At 47.8% G+C, this 17,803-nt stretch overlaps 1 protein-coding gene across 2 annotated transcripts in view; it reads right to left on the minus strand.

Moving 5' to 3' along the window:
• MYZAP (myocardial zonula adherens protein) overlaps positions 1-16,620 on the minus strand; it is a 140,914-nt gene extending 124,294 nt beyond the window's left edge. For both annotated transcript variants that reach the window (XM_060097285.1, XM_060097286.1), the window contains exons 1-2: positions 16,478-16,620; positions 5,597-5,683 (exon numbers count right to left, since the gene is read on the minus strand). In XM_060097285.1, the coding sequence (XP_059953268.1) occupies positions 5,597-5,683; positions 16,478-16,552 (162 nt within the window). In that variant the 5' untranslated portion in view covers positions 16,553-16,620. The remainder of the gene's footprint in view (positions 1-5,596; positions 5,684-16,477) is intronic.
• Positions 16,621-17,803: the final 1,183 nt, after the last annotated feature.

The following is a 17,803-nucleotide window of genomic DNA, read 5'->3' on the forward strand; positions in this document are numbered from 1 at the left end:
TGGCGTGGTGGTTGAGAGTCCGCCTGCCGATGCAGGGGAAGCGGGTTCATGCCCCGGTCTGGGAGGATCCCACATGCCGCGGAGCGGCTGGGCCCGTGAGCCATGGCCACTGAGCCTGCGCGTCCGGAGCCTGTGCTCCACAACGGGAGAGGCCACAACAGTGAGAGGCCCACATACCGAAAAAAAAAAAAAAAAAAGAAAGAAAATGATAGGGGTTTAATTTCAAAATTACCTACTACCAATTTTAATTTTTTTTTTTTTTTTTTTGCTATACGCGGGCCTCTCACTGCTGTGGCCTCTCCCGTTGCGGAGCACAGGCTCCGGACACACAGGCTCCGCGGCCATGGCTCGCGGGCCCAGCCGCTCCGCGGCATGTGGGATCTTCCAGGATCGGGGCACGAACCCGTGTCCCCTGCATCGGCAGGCGGACTCTCAACCACTGCGCCACCAGGGAAGCCCCCAATTTTAATTTTAATGTTCAACAATTTAATAAACATGTCATCAATCCCTCAACACGAAACTTGTGTCTACAAACTAATCAGCATTTCCTCTTCCATAGAATTAATGACATTTAATATACAAATAAAAGTCCATCGCTCATTTGCCCGAGTTGTTAATACAATTTAAGGTGATAATATTCCACAAAGAAACTTATCATGGGTTGAACTGTGTCCTGCAAATAGAGAGCACGTTGGAGCCACCTTCCCCAGTACCTCAGAATTTGGCCTTATTTGGAGACAGGGTCCAGTTAAGAAGAGGTCCCTGGAGTTAAGACCTAATCCTATATGACAAGTGTCCTTACAAAAAGAGGACAAATTGGATTCAGAGACAAACACACACAGGGAGAGCAGCATGTACAGCTGGACTGATGCTGCCGCAGCCAGGGACTGCCAACCGCCGCCAGAAGCTGAAAGAGGCAAGGAAGGATTCTTCCCTGGAGCCCTCAGAGAGAGCATAGCCCTGCTGATACCGTGACCCCAGACTTTCAGCCTCCAAGACTGGGACGCCATAAACTTCTGTTGTTTAAGCCCCCCAGTTTGCGCAACTTTTTTATGGCAGCCCAAGGAAACTAACACAAAACTGAATCACCATAATCCACAGTCACGCACTAAGCGCCAACTATGGGCAAAATTAAAAGACTGCACATTTTTATGTGTGTGTATATATGTACACGGATGTTGCAGGAATATGTATGTATACATATGTGGAGTGCTTAGCAGCAGATGGCTAGGTGCCAAGGGAGAGGGTAGCCTGGGCATCCTGTAGCTCAAGAGAGGGGATAATCACCCAAGCACAGGCAGTCCAGGAAGGTCGTGGGGAAGCGGGCCTTCAGTAGGGCCTTGAAGGGTAAGGAGACTTGGATAAACTGAGTGTGGCTGGGCAGAGACTCATAAATGATCCAGATTTCATACTTTTAAATACTAAAATAATGGTAGGGCTTCCCTGGTGGCACAGTGGTTGGGAGTCCGCCTGCCGATGCAGGGGACGCGGGTTTGTGCCCCGGTCTGGGAAGATCCCACATGCCGCGGAGCGGCTGGGCCCGTGAGCCATGGCCACTGGGCCTGTGCGTCCGGAGCCTGTGCTCCACAACGGGAGAGGCCACAGCAGTGAGAGGCCCGCGTACCGCAAAAAAAAAAAAAAAAAAAAAAAGGTAAAATAATGGTAATACAGCAATAAAATATCTGTCCATAAAAGTAACACCATGCAGAGAACACTGAACACCAACTCAGCCACCAGTAGGACAGGACTCGGGAGAGCAAAGCTGATGTACGGGGTGTGCATCCTCCCCAAAGCGGCCAACCTGTGTACGGAGGAGTTCTCTGAGGTAAGGTTTCTGCAGAGAGAGGAGGCGAGGCCCAGGTGTATTGGCAGAGGGATGCTCAGAGGAGGACATAATAACATCAGAAAAGATGCAGCAGGCACAGCCCAAAAGGGAGGAGGAGATGCAGGACAGGCAGTTTCAGGAAGGAGAATGACTTCTCCAGGGGGGACGGGGGAGAAAAGCAAGAACCAGGGCCACTGGGTTTGACAAACAAGGGGAAGCAATTTGGCATTAAGTCATCGCCTCTCTAATCAGTGTTACAGGCCAGACACTGTGGTGGGACCTTTGCATATACTAGCTCGGTTACTCTTTGCAGCTAGGCTTTAATGTGCCTACTTGAAAGATGAGGAAACTAATAGCAGAGAAACAAAGTATCTGGGAGCCATCCGTGGACTGGGCAAAGCAGTCTCGGGGCAGGTGGGATCTTCCTTAAGAGAAAGACAAAGAGAAGCAGACACCTGGGCATCTGCCTTAGGAGCAGGAAGCCATCCACATCCACCCAAGGAACCCATGACTCCAGAGAAAGACGCTGCCTCTGTTGTAATTACCTCCAGAAGCCTCCAAACACCCCATCCTGAAGCTGGGCAACCTGTACCACCTGCTACACCCTTCCCCAGCTCCACTGTGAGTAATTCCTCTTCCTGATGATTTGGGGCCAGCAGACAGAATGGCCCAGCTGGCAGTGGTGTCTACGTGTGGCCCATGGCATCCTTAGGTCCTCAAAAGACACCAAGCATCCTCCATGACTGTGAAAAAGAACAAGGCTCAGTCCTGCCCTCAGCCGGCTGAAGCTCTAACAGGGCCCTGGAAATCCTCTGAGAAGTTTCGCTTTATCAGCAACCCACTGGGCCATTTACAGCTTCTACATCCGACTGAGCTCCAAACCCCGCCTTTGCACGCTGCAGACCCCTCCAAAGGAACCAGTCACTTCACCAGTGTTCCCGGCATCTTGCAATTTTGTGGGCTATGTATGATGTCACAGAGAGGGGCAGCCACACCGAAGGCACATCAGAGGAGCTGGCACCCCCAGGGCCTCCCTGCTGGTGCCTGCCTCTGGCTCACAATGACTCAAGACCAGGCACCTGGCTAGGACATGGTGACGAAATCACCCAGAACAGCCTCACAGTTACCACCAGGACCTTCAAGTGCGGCCACCACCCAAGGACTTCGGTTCTGGGGTAACAGGCAGCCGCACCCTCCTCCTCTCTACCCCAGTTCTTCTGCAGTGAGCCACTGATGCATCAGAGATGGGCACTCAGGCTGCACACCTGGTCCACCCAGTCTAAGAAGCATCCTGGTGCATTCTCTCCCCCAGCATTTCTCTGCACGCCCCTTGAGTTCCCAGGCAGGAGGGTGCAGGGTGCAGGGAGACTGGAAGCACTTTGTCCCCCACCAGCACCACTTTCACCTGGATTACATCCTGCTTCAGGATGACATTTTGATCAAAAACAAAACAAAAAAAAAGGAGGGTCTAATTGCTTTTAAAAGTTTGAAAAGCGCTGTTCAAGACCAATAGGCAAATCGGTACACAACATGGTTACCAAGGCACCCGTGACATAGAACACGTTGCCTCTTTCTTCGGCAATACTTGACTATTCTTGTGCAGTGACATGCACTCCGGTGCCTCACAGCATCCACTGTCCCAGTGTCAGCACCCAGAAGCCCCTCACAAACATCTCCCCAGGCGTGCGGCTCGGGTCTAACTCCCAAAGACCAAATTTCCCACTGTGTCTACCATGCATACGAGGCCCTTGTCCTGTCACTCACCCCAGCCTGGGCCCCTTTCTCCAGCAAGCACTCATTCTGATTCCCCATGTGCTAAGCTGCCCATGAGCCCCTGGACACAGCCCAGGGCCACTTCTCTGACCAATCTATCAGCTTTGAAAGGAAGGACAGGGAGGGGATTGGTGAGGGCAGAAGGGGACCCCTTCCCCCAGCAACACAGGCCCCTGGTCATCAGCCAGGGTCCAGCAGCCAAAGCCTGACCACTCCCGCTCTCTTTGGTTATGAGCTTTTACCCCCAAACTTTTTCTTTGGAGAATGCTCAAAGGTACAGAGAAGCTGGAAGAATAAACTAAGTAACCAATGTACCATTATCACAAGTAAGAAAAGTACTATTTATTCAATAATATGTAATATATGGGTTCATATTCAAAACTGTACAGTTATCCCAATATATCCTTTATAGATTTTTTTTGGATTCAGGATTTAATTAAGGTTTAATTTGTTATAATGATATTAAGTCTCTCTAGTTCCTTTTATCTCCAACAGATTCTCATTTTTCTGAAATAACATTGAATTTATTAAGGGAGCCTGGCTAATTTTTTGTAGACAGTCCCCATTTTGGATTTTTCTGTGTCCTTATTACTAGATTCAATTAAACAAGTTTGGCATGAATATTACTGGTAACATTGTTTACTTCTGAATTGTATCGCATCAAAAGTCACATAATACCAGGCTGCCCACTACTGGTAATGCTGAATCGGATCACCTGGTAGAACTACTGGCTACCATACTGTGGCATATTGTACCTTCAGAGTCAGTAAGTGATCAGTGAGGTAATACTCTTTTTTTTTTTTTTTTTTTTTTTTTTTGGCAGTACGCGGGCCTCTCACTGCTGTGGCCTCTCCCGTTGCGGAGCACAGTCTCCGGACACACAGGCTCAGCGGCCATGGCTCACGGGCCCAGCTGCTCCGTGGCATGTGGGACCTTCCTGGACCGGGGCACGAACCTGTGTCCCCTGCATCGGCAGGCGGACTCTCAACCACTGCGCCACCAGGGAAGCCCAGTGGGGTAATACTCTTGAGCTCACATGAATATACTGCTCCACAGTCATCTTCCACCAATTAGTATTTGCATTCATTCATGACCTGACCTGGGGGTTACAAAGCAGAGATTTTCTAAATTTATCAGCTGATGTCATATAAAGAGCTTTCCCTTTTATAATCTCTCTCTGAATCTCTCTCTCTGATTATTACTATAAATCCATGAGGGTTTTTTATTATTCAATGTGCCACGGCTCATCACTGTCATTAATTCTTTTTAATGTTGAAATTTTTCCATTTTTACCAGTGAGAGCCCTTTCAAACAGGCTTCTGGGTCCTTTGATACGGCCCAACTCTCCATGTTCCCAGAGCCCTGCTTACACTTCTGGAGCCTAACACTCGAACGATCACGTCATCTTGGTTTACTTATACGTCTGTCTCACCTGCAAAACTACGAGTTTCTCAAGGCAAGGCCAAGGTCAGAGCTATCTTTGTGGCCCAGCGTGTAGCACAGCAGCTGGCACAAAAACGCCTGCGCAACTCCTCCCTGCAGCCGGGTGCCCTTGCTGCGCCAGAGCTGCTGCTGGGCTGTTCCTCTCCAGGCAACCCCTCCACCATGTGAGCGCGGCCTCTGGCTCCAGCCACAGAGGAAGGCTCAGGCCCCGCTGGCAGCTCACAATGGGCCCTTTGACTCAACGGGATGAGGCTCCTTCAGGAAAAGCACGTTCCCAGCCACAACACCTGTCACTAAGGCCAGCACTCCCGGAGCCTCAAGGCCACACAGAGCCTACGTTCACCAAGAAGCAAGAGCAGGGACAGGAGGCAGCAAAGCAGCCTGACTTCTGGGAAGATGGCAGGTGGGGGGCAAGTTCAAGAGGGCCTTTCACCACACAGCTGCTGACATGCAGGCTCTGTGAATAGCCTGGATGGAGGATGGCAGGAAAAGGGGTTAAAATAAAAGAGTACAAACATGGGAACTGGTCAGGGCTTCACTTCAGAGATGGCTTACCTTCTCTCTTCTTTCCACCTTCTTTTCACTTGACTCAGACACTGGACTTTCAGGAGGTACGGTCAGCCGTAGTCTGCAGACATTTGCCTAAGAGAGATGAGAGAAGAGGCCTGTTATGAACCTGCATTTGCATTTGCAGCAGCCAGATGACCTGGGGCTTCTCAGAGCCTCTTTCCCCTACTTAGCAATGGTGATGATGGTACCAATCTCACAGGGGACGCCGGGGTAAGACCAGCCTTTGCCTGGCTCATCACAGGCACTCATCACCTCACTGCTTATGTTTTATGTTTTCCTTTTTTAGGAGACTACTGAATAGTTTCACAGAGTTCAAACCTTTTTTTTTTAATGGCTCATGTTCCGTGACAGTACAGAACGATCTGATTTCACATCCATAGGCCAAAATACAGCTAGGAGGATAGAGGCCAAACTATACACAGTGGTGATGGGGTAGGAGGGTGCTTTCTACTTGACTCTGTGTTGGCTTTTCCTATAACAGACATGTACATGTTTAATCACAACCTTTTTTTAAAAAGTCTATATACCCATGTTCACAGCAGCATTATTCACAACAGCCAAAAGGTAGAAACATCCCAAATGTCCATCAATGCATGAAGGAATAAAATGTGGTACGTACATAGAACAGAATATTATACAGCCTTATAAAGGAAGAGAATTCTGACACATGCTACAACGTGGAGGAAACTTGAGGACATTATGCTGAGTGAAATAAGGCAGGCACAAAAGGACAAATCCAATATGCTTCCACTTACATGAGGTCCCTAGAGTAGTCAAATTCATAGAGACAGAGAGCAGAATGGCGGTTGCCAGGGGCTGAGTTATCCTTTCATGGGTATGGAGTTTCAGTTGGAAAAGATGAAAAAATTCTGGAGATGGACGGTGGTGATGGTTGCACAACAATGACAATGTACTTAATGCCACATGATGTCTATTTCATCCTATTGTCACAGCCTGGTCCTACTGTGACATTTTCCAGAGAGAAGTGATCCTACCATTAAAACAACAACAAAACCCCAGAGGGCCAAAGCAGCACCCAGAGTGCCCAGCCCACAGCCAACTGCCCTCATGAGAGCACTGCTTGTCCCTGTTATGAGTTGAATTGTGTCCCCCTAAAATGTATTATGTTGAAGTCCTAACCCCTAGCACCTCAGAACGTGACTTTATTTGAAAATAGGGTCTTCATAGAGGTTACAGAAGCTAAAATGAGTTCATTAGGGTGGGTCCTAATCCCAAATAACTGGTGTCCTTATATAACGGGGAAATTGGGAGACAGACACGCATACAGGAAGAACACCATGTGAGCATGCGAAGGAGAAGGGCCTGGAACAGACCCTTTCCTCACAGCCCCACTAAGGAACCAATCCTGCTGACACCTTGATTTTGGACTTCCAGTCTCCACAACCGTGAGACAATACGTTGCTGCTGCTTAAGTCACCTGGCCTGTGGTACCTTTTTGCAGCAACCCTAGCAAACTAATACACCCCCCGACCTGGTTTGCAGGGTCACAGATCTGCACTGGTCCACAGGGCAGCTTCTGAGCAAAAGTACCCTGCATCCAAGAAGCCCAGCGTTGGAAATGATTGTAAAAGACCTTTGAACGCCAACCTGCCAGCCTACGAAGGAACCCCCTAACCCAACAGTGCTCCTGGCAGGTGGACACCCAGCCGGAGGGTAACATTTTCCATGTACAGGTGAGAACACATTTGGAACACATCAGCACTTCCACACACACCACTGCCTCCCTCTGAGGTACCCCATTTTGCTACCTGACACCTCTAGCTTCCTGATAATGAACTTACAAGTTCTTCCTCAGAACTCCTACCTAATGGACCCAGGGTGCCCTCGGGGACTGCAACAGAATTCCCTTTACTCTTCACAGGCCTGATCCTCCTTTCTTCTGCACTAAACAACCCCAGTTCTTTCAGCCATGTGATTTGGTTTCAAGATCCTTCTTCATCCTCACTCTCCTCTGGGCAAGCTTTGACTCCAGTGACCCCAGGGTGAGACGTGGCCTGACACATGGCCAACTTTGCAATACCTTCAAAGCTCATCGCCAGTCATGCTGGCCAAAGAGAAACCAAGCCATCCCAGCACGTAGCTCTCTTAGCTGACAATCCACAACACTGATGGGAATTCGAGGGCCTCCAGAGAAAGGTAACCCTTTGATTACAGGCCACTTGGACTGGCTGAAAACAGCTGGCATTTGCACAAACATCAAAGTGTAACTCATACCAGGCAGGTAATCCAAGTCTGTGATGCTCAATAATCTTGTCTGGTAGGCTGGATCTGAGCCACAGCACAATTTTGCAGAGAAAAGGAAGGGCTTTTCTCCTGCACCACATCACACACACACCCCCATACAGAGTATGCGCACACATGTATATACCTACACAGGTGCACACGCACATACACAGGTTCTAATACCTACTAGGCTGTGTTGATTATGAGCAAATTTTTAATCTCTCTGAATCTCAAGGGTAAAGGCAGGTAAAGGAAGGTGTCTGGCACATAGTAAGCCTCTATCAGTGTTAGATATTTTTATTATTATCTAGATATTATCATCATCCTACAAGCTCCAAAATGATATAGGCTTAACTGGCTTCCTGGCTCTGCTTTCTATAATACTAAACAATTTGGTCAACGGATCTAATGGGTATTAGTACTGCAAGTGATACCTTTTTTTAGGCTGATTGCCCTAGAGGGGTAATCCCTAATGGCAATAATTTTCAGAATAAACTAAAAACCTGAAGAAAAGACAAGGCCCAGAAGGGACCTCATGGGTCCAATCACTCAAAATGAGAAGTTCCCTCCCCCTGATTGAGACAATTCTTTATTTGTCCACTCAGAACTCCGATATTCCTCAACACACTTCCTGTAAGTCTCCCCGAACCATGTATACCCTATTGTACGCAAAGACGCAGGATAAAGAGAATGCATTTCTCTAAACTATCAGTTTTACCTGGTGATAGATAATGAATTAAAATAAAATGAACATGTAAAATAAACATTTGACTTCAAAGCTATCTGGCAGGTGCAGCAGGTGCTTGCGGCTACACCCAGGCCCCTGTGTAGAGTGTTTACTCTTGTCATTAGAAGTGCTTTTATGGAAACAGTAAGGCATGGATTACACGTGGTGCTTGCATTCTGTAATCAGTGCTGATCCACAGATGGACTGACTATACAGATGCAGTTCAAACCCAGCTTGGAACAGGATCAGACCCTTCCTAATAAGATGGTCAAATGTATTGTCATGTGAAAAAAAGAAAGGTGCTGGGGGAAAAATGTTAACAATAACCCCATTTTTGTTTTTTAAATACAATCTGATAATTTGTATAGATTTGTGGGGGGCGGAAATGTCTTTAAGGAAACACAGCCAGCTGCTGCTGGTGGTAGTGGTGGTTATCTTTGGAAAGTGGGATTTCTGCGATGTCTACACCTGTTCCAAGTATGTGTAAGTTTTTAAATTAAAAATCATAGTAGTCATAGCAATAATAAAGATTGAGAGCAACTATATCAGACAGAGAGAGACAGAGAGAGACAGAGAGAGAGAGATCAATCCTTCCTAGACCCATAGGACTGCTTCAGGAGCAGCAAAGAGAACATCCCAAAGGTCTAAAAAGTACTCTGAATTTCTTTACAGAAGCACTAAGTAACCCCTGAATGCATCAGATAGGTTGACCCAGTAGATTACCTCCCTTTAGTCATTCACTTTCAGGAATCTCCCCGTGGAAAAATGTCCCACTGAGTAAGATCAAGGCAGTGTTGCTTATCTCTCTGAGCATTTTAGGATGCTGACCTTCATGGCTTCCTGACACTCAGGTACATAATACCCAGAGCAGCCCAGGCTGGACAGTACCTGAGAGGCAGGTAAGGTAGTTTATTCCCAGGGGTTCCCACGGCAGCTGGCTCAGCCTTGTGTTCTGAACTTTGAGGAGAGCTGAATCTTACTTACCCTGAACACTACTGCTGGACCAGCCGTCCCTACAAGAAAGGGTCCCTTCCAGTGCATCAAAAGCAGGAAGATGGACTTAGTGTACTTTAAGTACTGAGCACCCACTACTTGTAAAATACTTTTAAGGGCTATGAGGGTACTAATATGGAAAAGAAATAGCCATGCCCATAGAGGCTCATAATCCAGAAACACACCCACAAAGGGCAATCAAGAGCACTTGGTATAACCAATATAATATTGGGAGAGACAGGGTCGTTTGTGGTTAAGGCACGATGGAACTGCACTTCTGGGTTCCAATTTTGGTTCTGACACCTACTAGCTATGAAACCTTTGGAAAGCTACTTAATTTTTATTGCTTCAGTTACTTTAGTTGTAAAACACTGCTAACAATACTGCAGAACCACTCTCTTGAACTTGTGGCGAGGATTAAATAAACTAATGAAGAAACTAATGAAAAGGGCTTAGAACAGTTTCTGGTACATATCAAGTACTCTGTAAGTCGTCTTTTTTACCCTGGGAATATAGGAAGGAGAACAATCATCTTAACTGGAGGTGGGAGTACGTCGGAAGGCTCCTAGAGGTGACATTTGAGCTGGGTATAGAAGGAGAGAAAGGACTGCTTGGGTCAGTGAGGTTGGGAGAATCCATCATCAGAATAACAACAGACAATTACCAGGCAAGGCATTCATTCCAGGCTGGCCAAAGGCATAGACATTGGCATGTTCTGAAAATGGTAAATGGGCCTGCACCCTGAGCAACAGTGGGGGAGGAAAATGGACAAACAGGTAGGGGCCAAACTCTGACAAGCTACAAATGCCTGATGGCAAAGCAAGGCCTCTAATGGAAGACATTGGGGAGCCATTTAAATTTCTGGAGGAAGGGACTAACACTCAAATCTGAGTTCAGTGATTCAATAGCAATTATTGAGTACCTCCTATTATGTTCCACACCCAACAACATGGACTGGAGAGGGGGAAACAGGGCTCCCAAGTAGGCTTTGTACCTTAATTGCTTCTGTAGCCCTTACAGCGCTCAGCATAGTATCAACACATAATAGGCCCTGCTCAGTAAATATCAGTGTGGGTTTCTTTTTAGGTTGAACTAAAACACAGTACAGAGAATGTACCTGAAACTCCCCAGAGAGCCTCCCACTTTCTTCAAAAACCAACCCCCATGGGAGGAATAGCAAGGCAGGGGCAGCGAGCATTCAAGCCTCTTCCACAAGAAGATACACAACCGAGTCCTTGTCTGCAATCAGGGCACCTAGGAGCAAAGCCGGGCCTCTGGGGACTTGTTTCTGACCCCCTTTGTGGAGGCAGAAAGCTGGTCCCCATGGAGGGGGGATTCTGGGATCCACGTACCATCATGCTCTCAGCTTCAAGTACCTGGGCTCACCTGAGGGAAAACTGTCCCTCTCAAATAAAAAGGGGTGAAGATCACCTAGGGAGGTGCCAGGTTTGCTCATCAGTTTACAAACATGGATTTCCCTAAGGAAATGAGCCAAGTGCATTTACACTTCCCTCAGGTCTAGTCCACTTTGTGACCGTGGGACTCTGTCCAGCTCCACCTAACAACAGAAGGTGTGGCCACTAAGGTTGTAGCTGGGAGGACGGACACAACAATCCCTCTGCTAAGCACAAGCATAAAATCTCTGGAATACACAGGTGGAACAGGGCCTGCCCCTTCTGAAGTAGGCCTCTTACTTTGAAGTAGGCTTTGGCCCTGAACTTGCAGGCCTGATTATCTACATCAGGGTGGGGCAAACTTTTTCTGTAAAGGGCCAGATAGTAAACACTGAGGGTCTGCAAGCCCTGTAACAACCATTCTTAGCTCAGAGTACAAAACAGGTGGAGGGCTGCATCTGACTACAGGGTTGTAGCTTGCCAACCCTTGACCTACATACTTGGACGCTTCTTCCAGGCGGCATAAAGTGTCCTGGAACCCCCTTTTCTGTGTCAGGGCTGACTCCAGACAAAATTCATCAGTAGGAGGATGGTGACTTCTCCTTCCTGCTCTAGCTGGCTCATCTGTACCAGGCTCACCATGTGCCCCGAATGCCAAGACCCAGAGAGAAAAACACAGGTACGAACACACGCAGACACCAGTGTGACCTGGCGTGTTATGACTCCTACCCCCTGACCACCCCCCCCACCTTGCCCTTCCACCAAGGCAAAGAGACCTTTCAGAACACAGGCCCAGGACTGTCTGCATTTCCAAGAAAGCTGTCTGGGAGAGCAACCCTGGAAGGAAGAGTTCCAATCCTCGGCCACACATTAGAATAACCCGGGGAGCTGCCTAAACAATGCTGATGTTATTCTCTACTTGCCAATGTTCTCATTTAGACGGTCTGGGCTGGGGCCTGGGCAGAGGTATTTTAAGCTTCTCGGTATTCCATGCGTAAACAGAGAACCACTCACTTAACCAAAGGAATGAAACTCCGGCAGTGCAACAGGATGAAGCACCTGGAATATTTGGAGGCCTTCCCAGAGCTGTCAAACTCCTCACCTGGGCCGACACTCCCATCCACAGGGCACCTGCTTCCTGCCCAGGTGGGCCAGAGGTCACGGGCTGGCTTCATCCCAAGCTTCGCTTCCTGTTTTCCCGTTTGCCAACTCAGTGTTAAGTGTGGCTGTTTGAGGACCCTGGAGACCCTCTTCTTTTTAAGCACCTATTACACCAGGCTTGGGGAGGCAGGGTCCTGAAACCTTCTCAAGTAGTTAATCATAGATAGGAGCAATGATGGGGTGCACAGGGCTCTAGGGGAACACGGAAGAGGGGTTTCAGAGCAGACTTCCTGGAGGCGCTGACCCCTTTGTCAGAGGCGAGGAACAGCATCAAAAGCTTGGGGAATAGCAAGTAATTTGGGACACCTGCAAAGAGTATGAATGAGGAGGGGGAAGGGGAAGGCAAAGGCCCGATCAGAAGGCCCTGGGTACTAAACTAAGGGGGTTTGTGCTTGTTCCTGGCGGTACAAGACTGAGGGGGGTCTTGAAGTAGAGGGGCTAGGTAATTGCACTTTAGAGGGATCACTCTGGCCTTAAAAGACAAAGAACAGTCAACAGGGTGACTAACATTTAGGAAATATCACTCTTCTAAGGACGGAAAGAGGTAAATACCTCTGTGTTACTATTCTGTGTGCTGGGAAATATCTATCAGGACAGTTTTCGGCGGAGAGAGATGGCTGCAGGAAGCCAGAAGACCGTAACACACGTAATCACTGGAAGTATTATATATTAGATCGAAACATTTCAACTTGGTCTCTAGTTAGTTGGCCCAGGATCCACAGCTCCCTGCACTCAATTCTACAATTTTTGAGGCTGACCTGAAAGGGTTTCCTAAGTCACCAGAAGCTCAGTGGTAACACCCAGCCTCCGGGTCTCAGGTTTCCTTAAGAATCCCCAGAACTCAGGTCCCTTCATCCTACATCTGACACAGCGAGATGGGTGAACCAAAGCAGAGAAGTCGGGACATTTTTTTTCTGAGCCTACAACTATCAATTCTTAGTGGCAGAGGCTTTTTGACTAAAACCTCTCAACTGGGTTCAGGAGGTCCCAGGGGAGCAGCCAACTGTTTTCTGAGTACAGCGGGCCCCCTGCCCATCCCCTCCCTGGGGTATTCTGCACCCAGCCTCCTTCCACCAGACACTGAGGTCCCACAATGCCCAGTGTCCCTTCCTCAGAGCCCCATAGGATGATACAGAAGTTATGCACATAGATGTTTCTGTGAAAGGAAAAGGAAGTGAGGTAAACACCTGTGACCCACTCAACGGCCAGCTAAGGAGAATTCTTTCTTTTGAGCCTATCAGACAGAAATGGGACCCAGGAGAGTGAGGAAGTAATGACTGAGCAGCCCATTCCAGTTTTGAACGGAGGAAGCCTTTGCCAAATACAAAGAAATATTGGCAAGAGCAGGCCACGAGACAGTCCTATCCCTGTGGCCTTGTTGGGTTTGGTTTTGTTTTTTATGTGCCACTGAGGGGCCATGATACCAGTAACTGTAGCCAACAGTCTCCTATTATCGACAGAGCATGGTGCTGGGGGAACCCCTGACAAGTCTATCGTCTCACACCACCCTCGCTGAACAGCTCAACCAAATACATCTGGCTGCACAAAGCAACACGTGCCTTTCCCCCAAAGCACACAACCTGGCCACACAACTGACCTTTCACTGCAAAGTCTCATTCAGTGGGATTAACTGCATTTACAAAATTCCTTTCCAAATCACAAAGCAATGTCAAGATTTTAAAACACGTTTATTCTCCAAGGTCATCAACCTGTCTATGGTTATTCTCCAGCCAATTTATCTTCCTGCTGTTGCCATAGATAAAACTATTTTTAGTGCACAACTGGTTGGAAGGCAGATTTTTTTTTTAATTTTATAACCCCTGCTGGTTGGCATCCATAAATGCCTCTCAGAGCTTTGTTTATCAGCTGACAGAAATTACTCTCCCACCTGTTTTTTTTTTCCCCCTTGAGAGATTTCAGATAAGAAGGAAGTACAAATTGTAGGTGGCAGCTATTGAACAAAGGATAACTAGTGACACTCTGGTCTGGCCATACCACCCTGGTGGCTGACTCAGAGAACTCCCTGCTCAGTGTCAGCTGTCAGCGCCATTTCTGGTTGGCTTGAATGCCTGGATCAACACAACCTGGTTCCCCTGCAGTCCCTAATTTGGTAAGCTCTTTGGATGAAACAGAAATGTTATTTTAATGGCTAACTTGTTACTGTTCAAGACCATCACTTGTCCAATATCTGAGAGCAAAGACAGAACAATACAGAGTTTATTGAAAAACTTTCAACTTAGGGAACACTTTTTTGCTTTTCACTTGTTTGGTCTACAATTTTATTTTCAAGGCATCCTATTCTTGTTCTTCAAAAAAATAAGTGTTTTGCCCTAAAGCAGGTCCAATACACCACTGTTATACAGTATATGCCAAGAGTTCCATTTAGAAGAATCATATTTCCTTTTTTCAGTATCTCAATGATGTCAATTGCCTTACAAAGTCCCACTCATCCTGCAAGACTAAACACACATGTCTCCTACAGAGGGAGGCCTTCCTCAGATGCTTCAAGAAGAACCTTTTCTTTTAGCTTCTATACCACCTTGTCAACACTCTACCCCACTATTACAACCATCATTTTGCATATGGTAGCCTGTGACAATGTCTGCTCCCACAGTTGGAGTGGACCCCAATATCTAGCCCTGCATCACACAGATCTATAAACATTGTTTAATAAATCAATTAATCAAAGATCATAGTTTACACATACACACACACAGTACTTGTGCCATTTGCAAATCCTGAGCAGAGTTGGAAGTCATAAAGGGGACCCTAGAAACTTTAGATATCTTCTTTGCAGAACCTACCCATGTGCTCAGAGCAGCCCTACACGGTCTGATTCAGGGTGCAGACCCATTCAGACCAAAGTATTTCAGTTGTCTTATTCAAAGAGCAAAGCCTTCTCAGTAGTGTGTTTATTGTGCCAGACACCACAGCACTTACAACTAAAGAAATACTTGAAAGTAAATATTTGAGAAAAAAAAATCTTCAGAAAAGTTACCTACTATATTAGTCACATTTCATCCACCCATTATCACTCTAGCCACCCAACTAGCACCCACTCTGGAGGGGGACCTAGAGAATTTAATGCAATCTGGTCCCATGTGTGACGCTGTCCAGGCTCAGGGCTAGCTTTTCAGTAACTTCATTCTTTCTCAGTCATAATTATGTTCCAACTGAGAAGGATTTCCCAAAAAAAAGGCAAACACCCATCTTGGTGTAAGGCTGGGATTGTGGTTGGAAACCCACTTGGACCTAATGGGGATCTTTCTTTATGAAGCTAATGATTGGACAACCAGAGTTCTGTCAGCCCTAAGTGGTGCACGTGCACATATCTGAACCCATCACCTGGCCCAGACCCAGGGGTAACACAGAGTCTTTCTTCCAGAGCTAAAGAAAAACAGCATTGAAGACAACTGCCAGTCTCTTGGTTGAGGTATACAAAATCAAATAAGCACGTCTACAAGACTAGAAAACAGATAGGAGTACCAAAAGGGGCCCTGGCTTGGACTTACCTACTTGTTTAGCTAAACCTAGGGGAAATATGATTAGAGAAGTCTCAACCACAGAAAAGTACTCACCCAAATGATGAGTACTGAACATCATAATGAACAGATGAACCAAAAAGGCACAAACCAAAGCCCTGGCAGTATGCTCTGAGGTACAAATCTTGGAAGAGTTATGCAATGGGAACGATGTGGCTAGCATTTCTTTCAAAGAGCATCTGGAGAGATGAGAAAAGATGCAACAAAGATGGCAAAGAAACATCACTTCCAAAGGGCAACCTAGGTGAAGATGGTGCCCACTGTGCTAATACTTAAATCAGAAAGAAGAAAGCAGTTTGCAGAAACCCAAGTCCCACAACTGGGCTCCTAGGTGGCCAGCGGGTAATTTCTACTTTGTATTGATAAAAATGAAGCCTACCTAGATTAAGCGCACTCCAAATCAGTGTTACTCTATCACGAGTGGGGACAAGTGGCCCTTTCTTTTCATCACTGGAAGGAGGAAAGTTTGGGTGTTAAAGACATTCATTACCTTTGAGTCTCAAGATAGGGACAATGCAGAAAGTTTCCCTTGCTTTTTAAACTGGTGCCACCAATACACTTGGCTTGATAGGCGAGGCAGGAAGGGGAGGAAATCTCCGGGAATTCCCTAAAGTCCCTTAAGCCCTTCGAGCCAGTGCGGCGCCTCTGGGACGTAGAAAAGAAAGGTCTCGTTCAGAGCTGAGACAGGACCTAAAATTGAGTCCAGGTTGGGTGTCAGGGCCAAGGGACCGGTTTCCGTGCGTCTCCATCCCCAGACCCCGACAGCCGGGCGGCCTGGACAGGAAGCGGGACAGCAGCTACTCACCCTCCTGTTGGGCGCCCCGGGCGCGCTGGAGCCGCCGCTCGAGAGCAGGGTGACTGTGGACGTGGAGCGCAGCATCCCTCAGCGGCGCTGGTGGCGGGCTCGGCTTGGTGCTTCTCGCAAGTGGAATAAGCCGGGGGCCGCTCCGCCGGAGGCGGGGAGGGTGGGGACCGCGCAGGCCAGTAGCGCCGGCAGGAGCAGCGCGGGGGCGGGGCTGAGGCCCGGCTGGGGGAGGAGCCGGGGCGGGGTCCCCCACTCGCCTGACTCGTCAAGCTGCATTTTCTCCCTAGGGCGCAGACCCAGCCCGTGTTGGTCACCTACCTTCCCCCACGGCTCTGCACCCTCCCAGGGTCAGTCCCGGGGCGGGACTGAGTGCCTACCAGGTGTCCCTTCCAGCAGCCAACACAATCCACGGGCCCCTATCCATGGAGTTTGCAGTCTGGTGGGGATACCGAAAGATGACTGGTGTCGGTGCTTTGGTAGAAGAAGTGATACCCGAGGGAGCTCACAACGTGGCCTTAGGAGTTAGCCTGTGTCGGAAAAGTCTTCCCAGAGGAGGTGATGACTAACCTAAGACCTGAAATACAAGTAGAAGCAAACCAGGCATTGAATATTCATCACAACTGCTCATATTTATGTAATAGTTCCTGTGACCCCAGCTGCAAGTACTTTTCATGTATTACCTCATTTAATCCTCACAACCACCCTTTGAGGTAGGCACTATTACTGTCCTGTATCCCCATTTTTCAGATGAGGACATTGACTCACCAAGAGATTAAGTATCAAGGCAGGGGTTCCACCGTCTGGAAAGTGGCAAAGCTAAGATGGACTGCACAGTCTGACCCTAGTGCCTTGCTTATCAACTCTGAAGAGTTTGGCCTTTATCCTAAGGATAAATGTTTCTCAACAGGGGAAGACAATCCTTCTCTACTCACCCTTCAAAGCCCAAACACTCCCTCCCTACCAAGCTCTTCAGGACCCTCCTGCCCTGAACACTTACACCCATGAACCTCGATGTTTTTTGAGACCATGTCTTCTCAAAAGAAGAGTCATCAGTGTGTGTGTCTGTCCCCTTCCCCCATGGTGAGCTTCTGGAGAGTGAGGACCCAGCCTCACCCTGCTCTGAATTCTCAGTGTGGCACCAACACAGAAGATACTCAAGAAACGTAAGAACTGTTGCTGAACAGAATTCCAACTGATCCTATGAGATTTGCTCCTTCTGAAGATGAGGAAACTGAAGCCAGAGTATCTAAGTGACTTTCCCAATGTCACACAGCCTGTGTTTTAACATCTCTGTCATCATCATCATCCCAGCTATGTCTGCATTCT

The sequence above is a fragment of the Mesoplodon densirostris genome, chromosome 4 (genome assembly GCF_025265405.1).
Source record: "Mesoplodon densirostris isolate mMesDen1 chromosome 4, mMesDen1 primary haplotype, whole genome shotgun sequence".
Classification (NCBI taxonomy): Eukaryota; Metazoa; Chordata; class Mammalia; order Artiodactyla; family Ziphiidae; genus Mesoplodon; species Mesoplodon densirostris.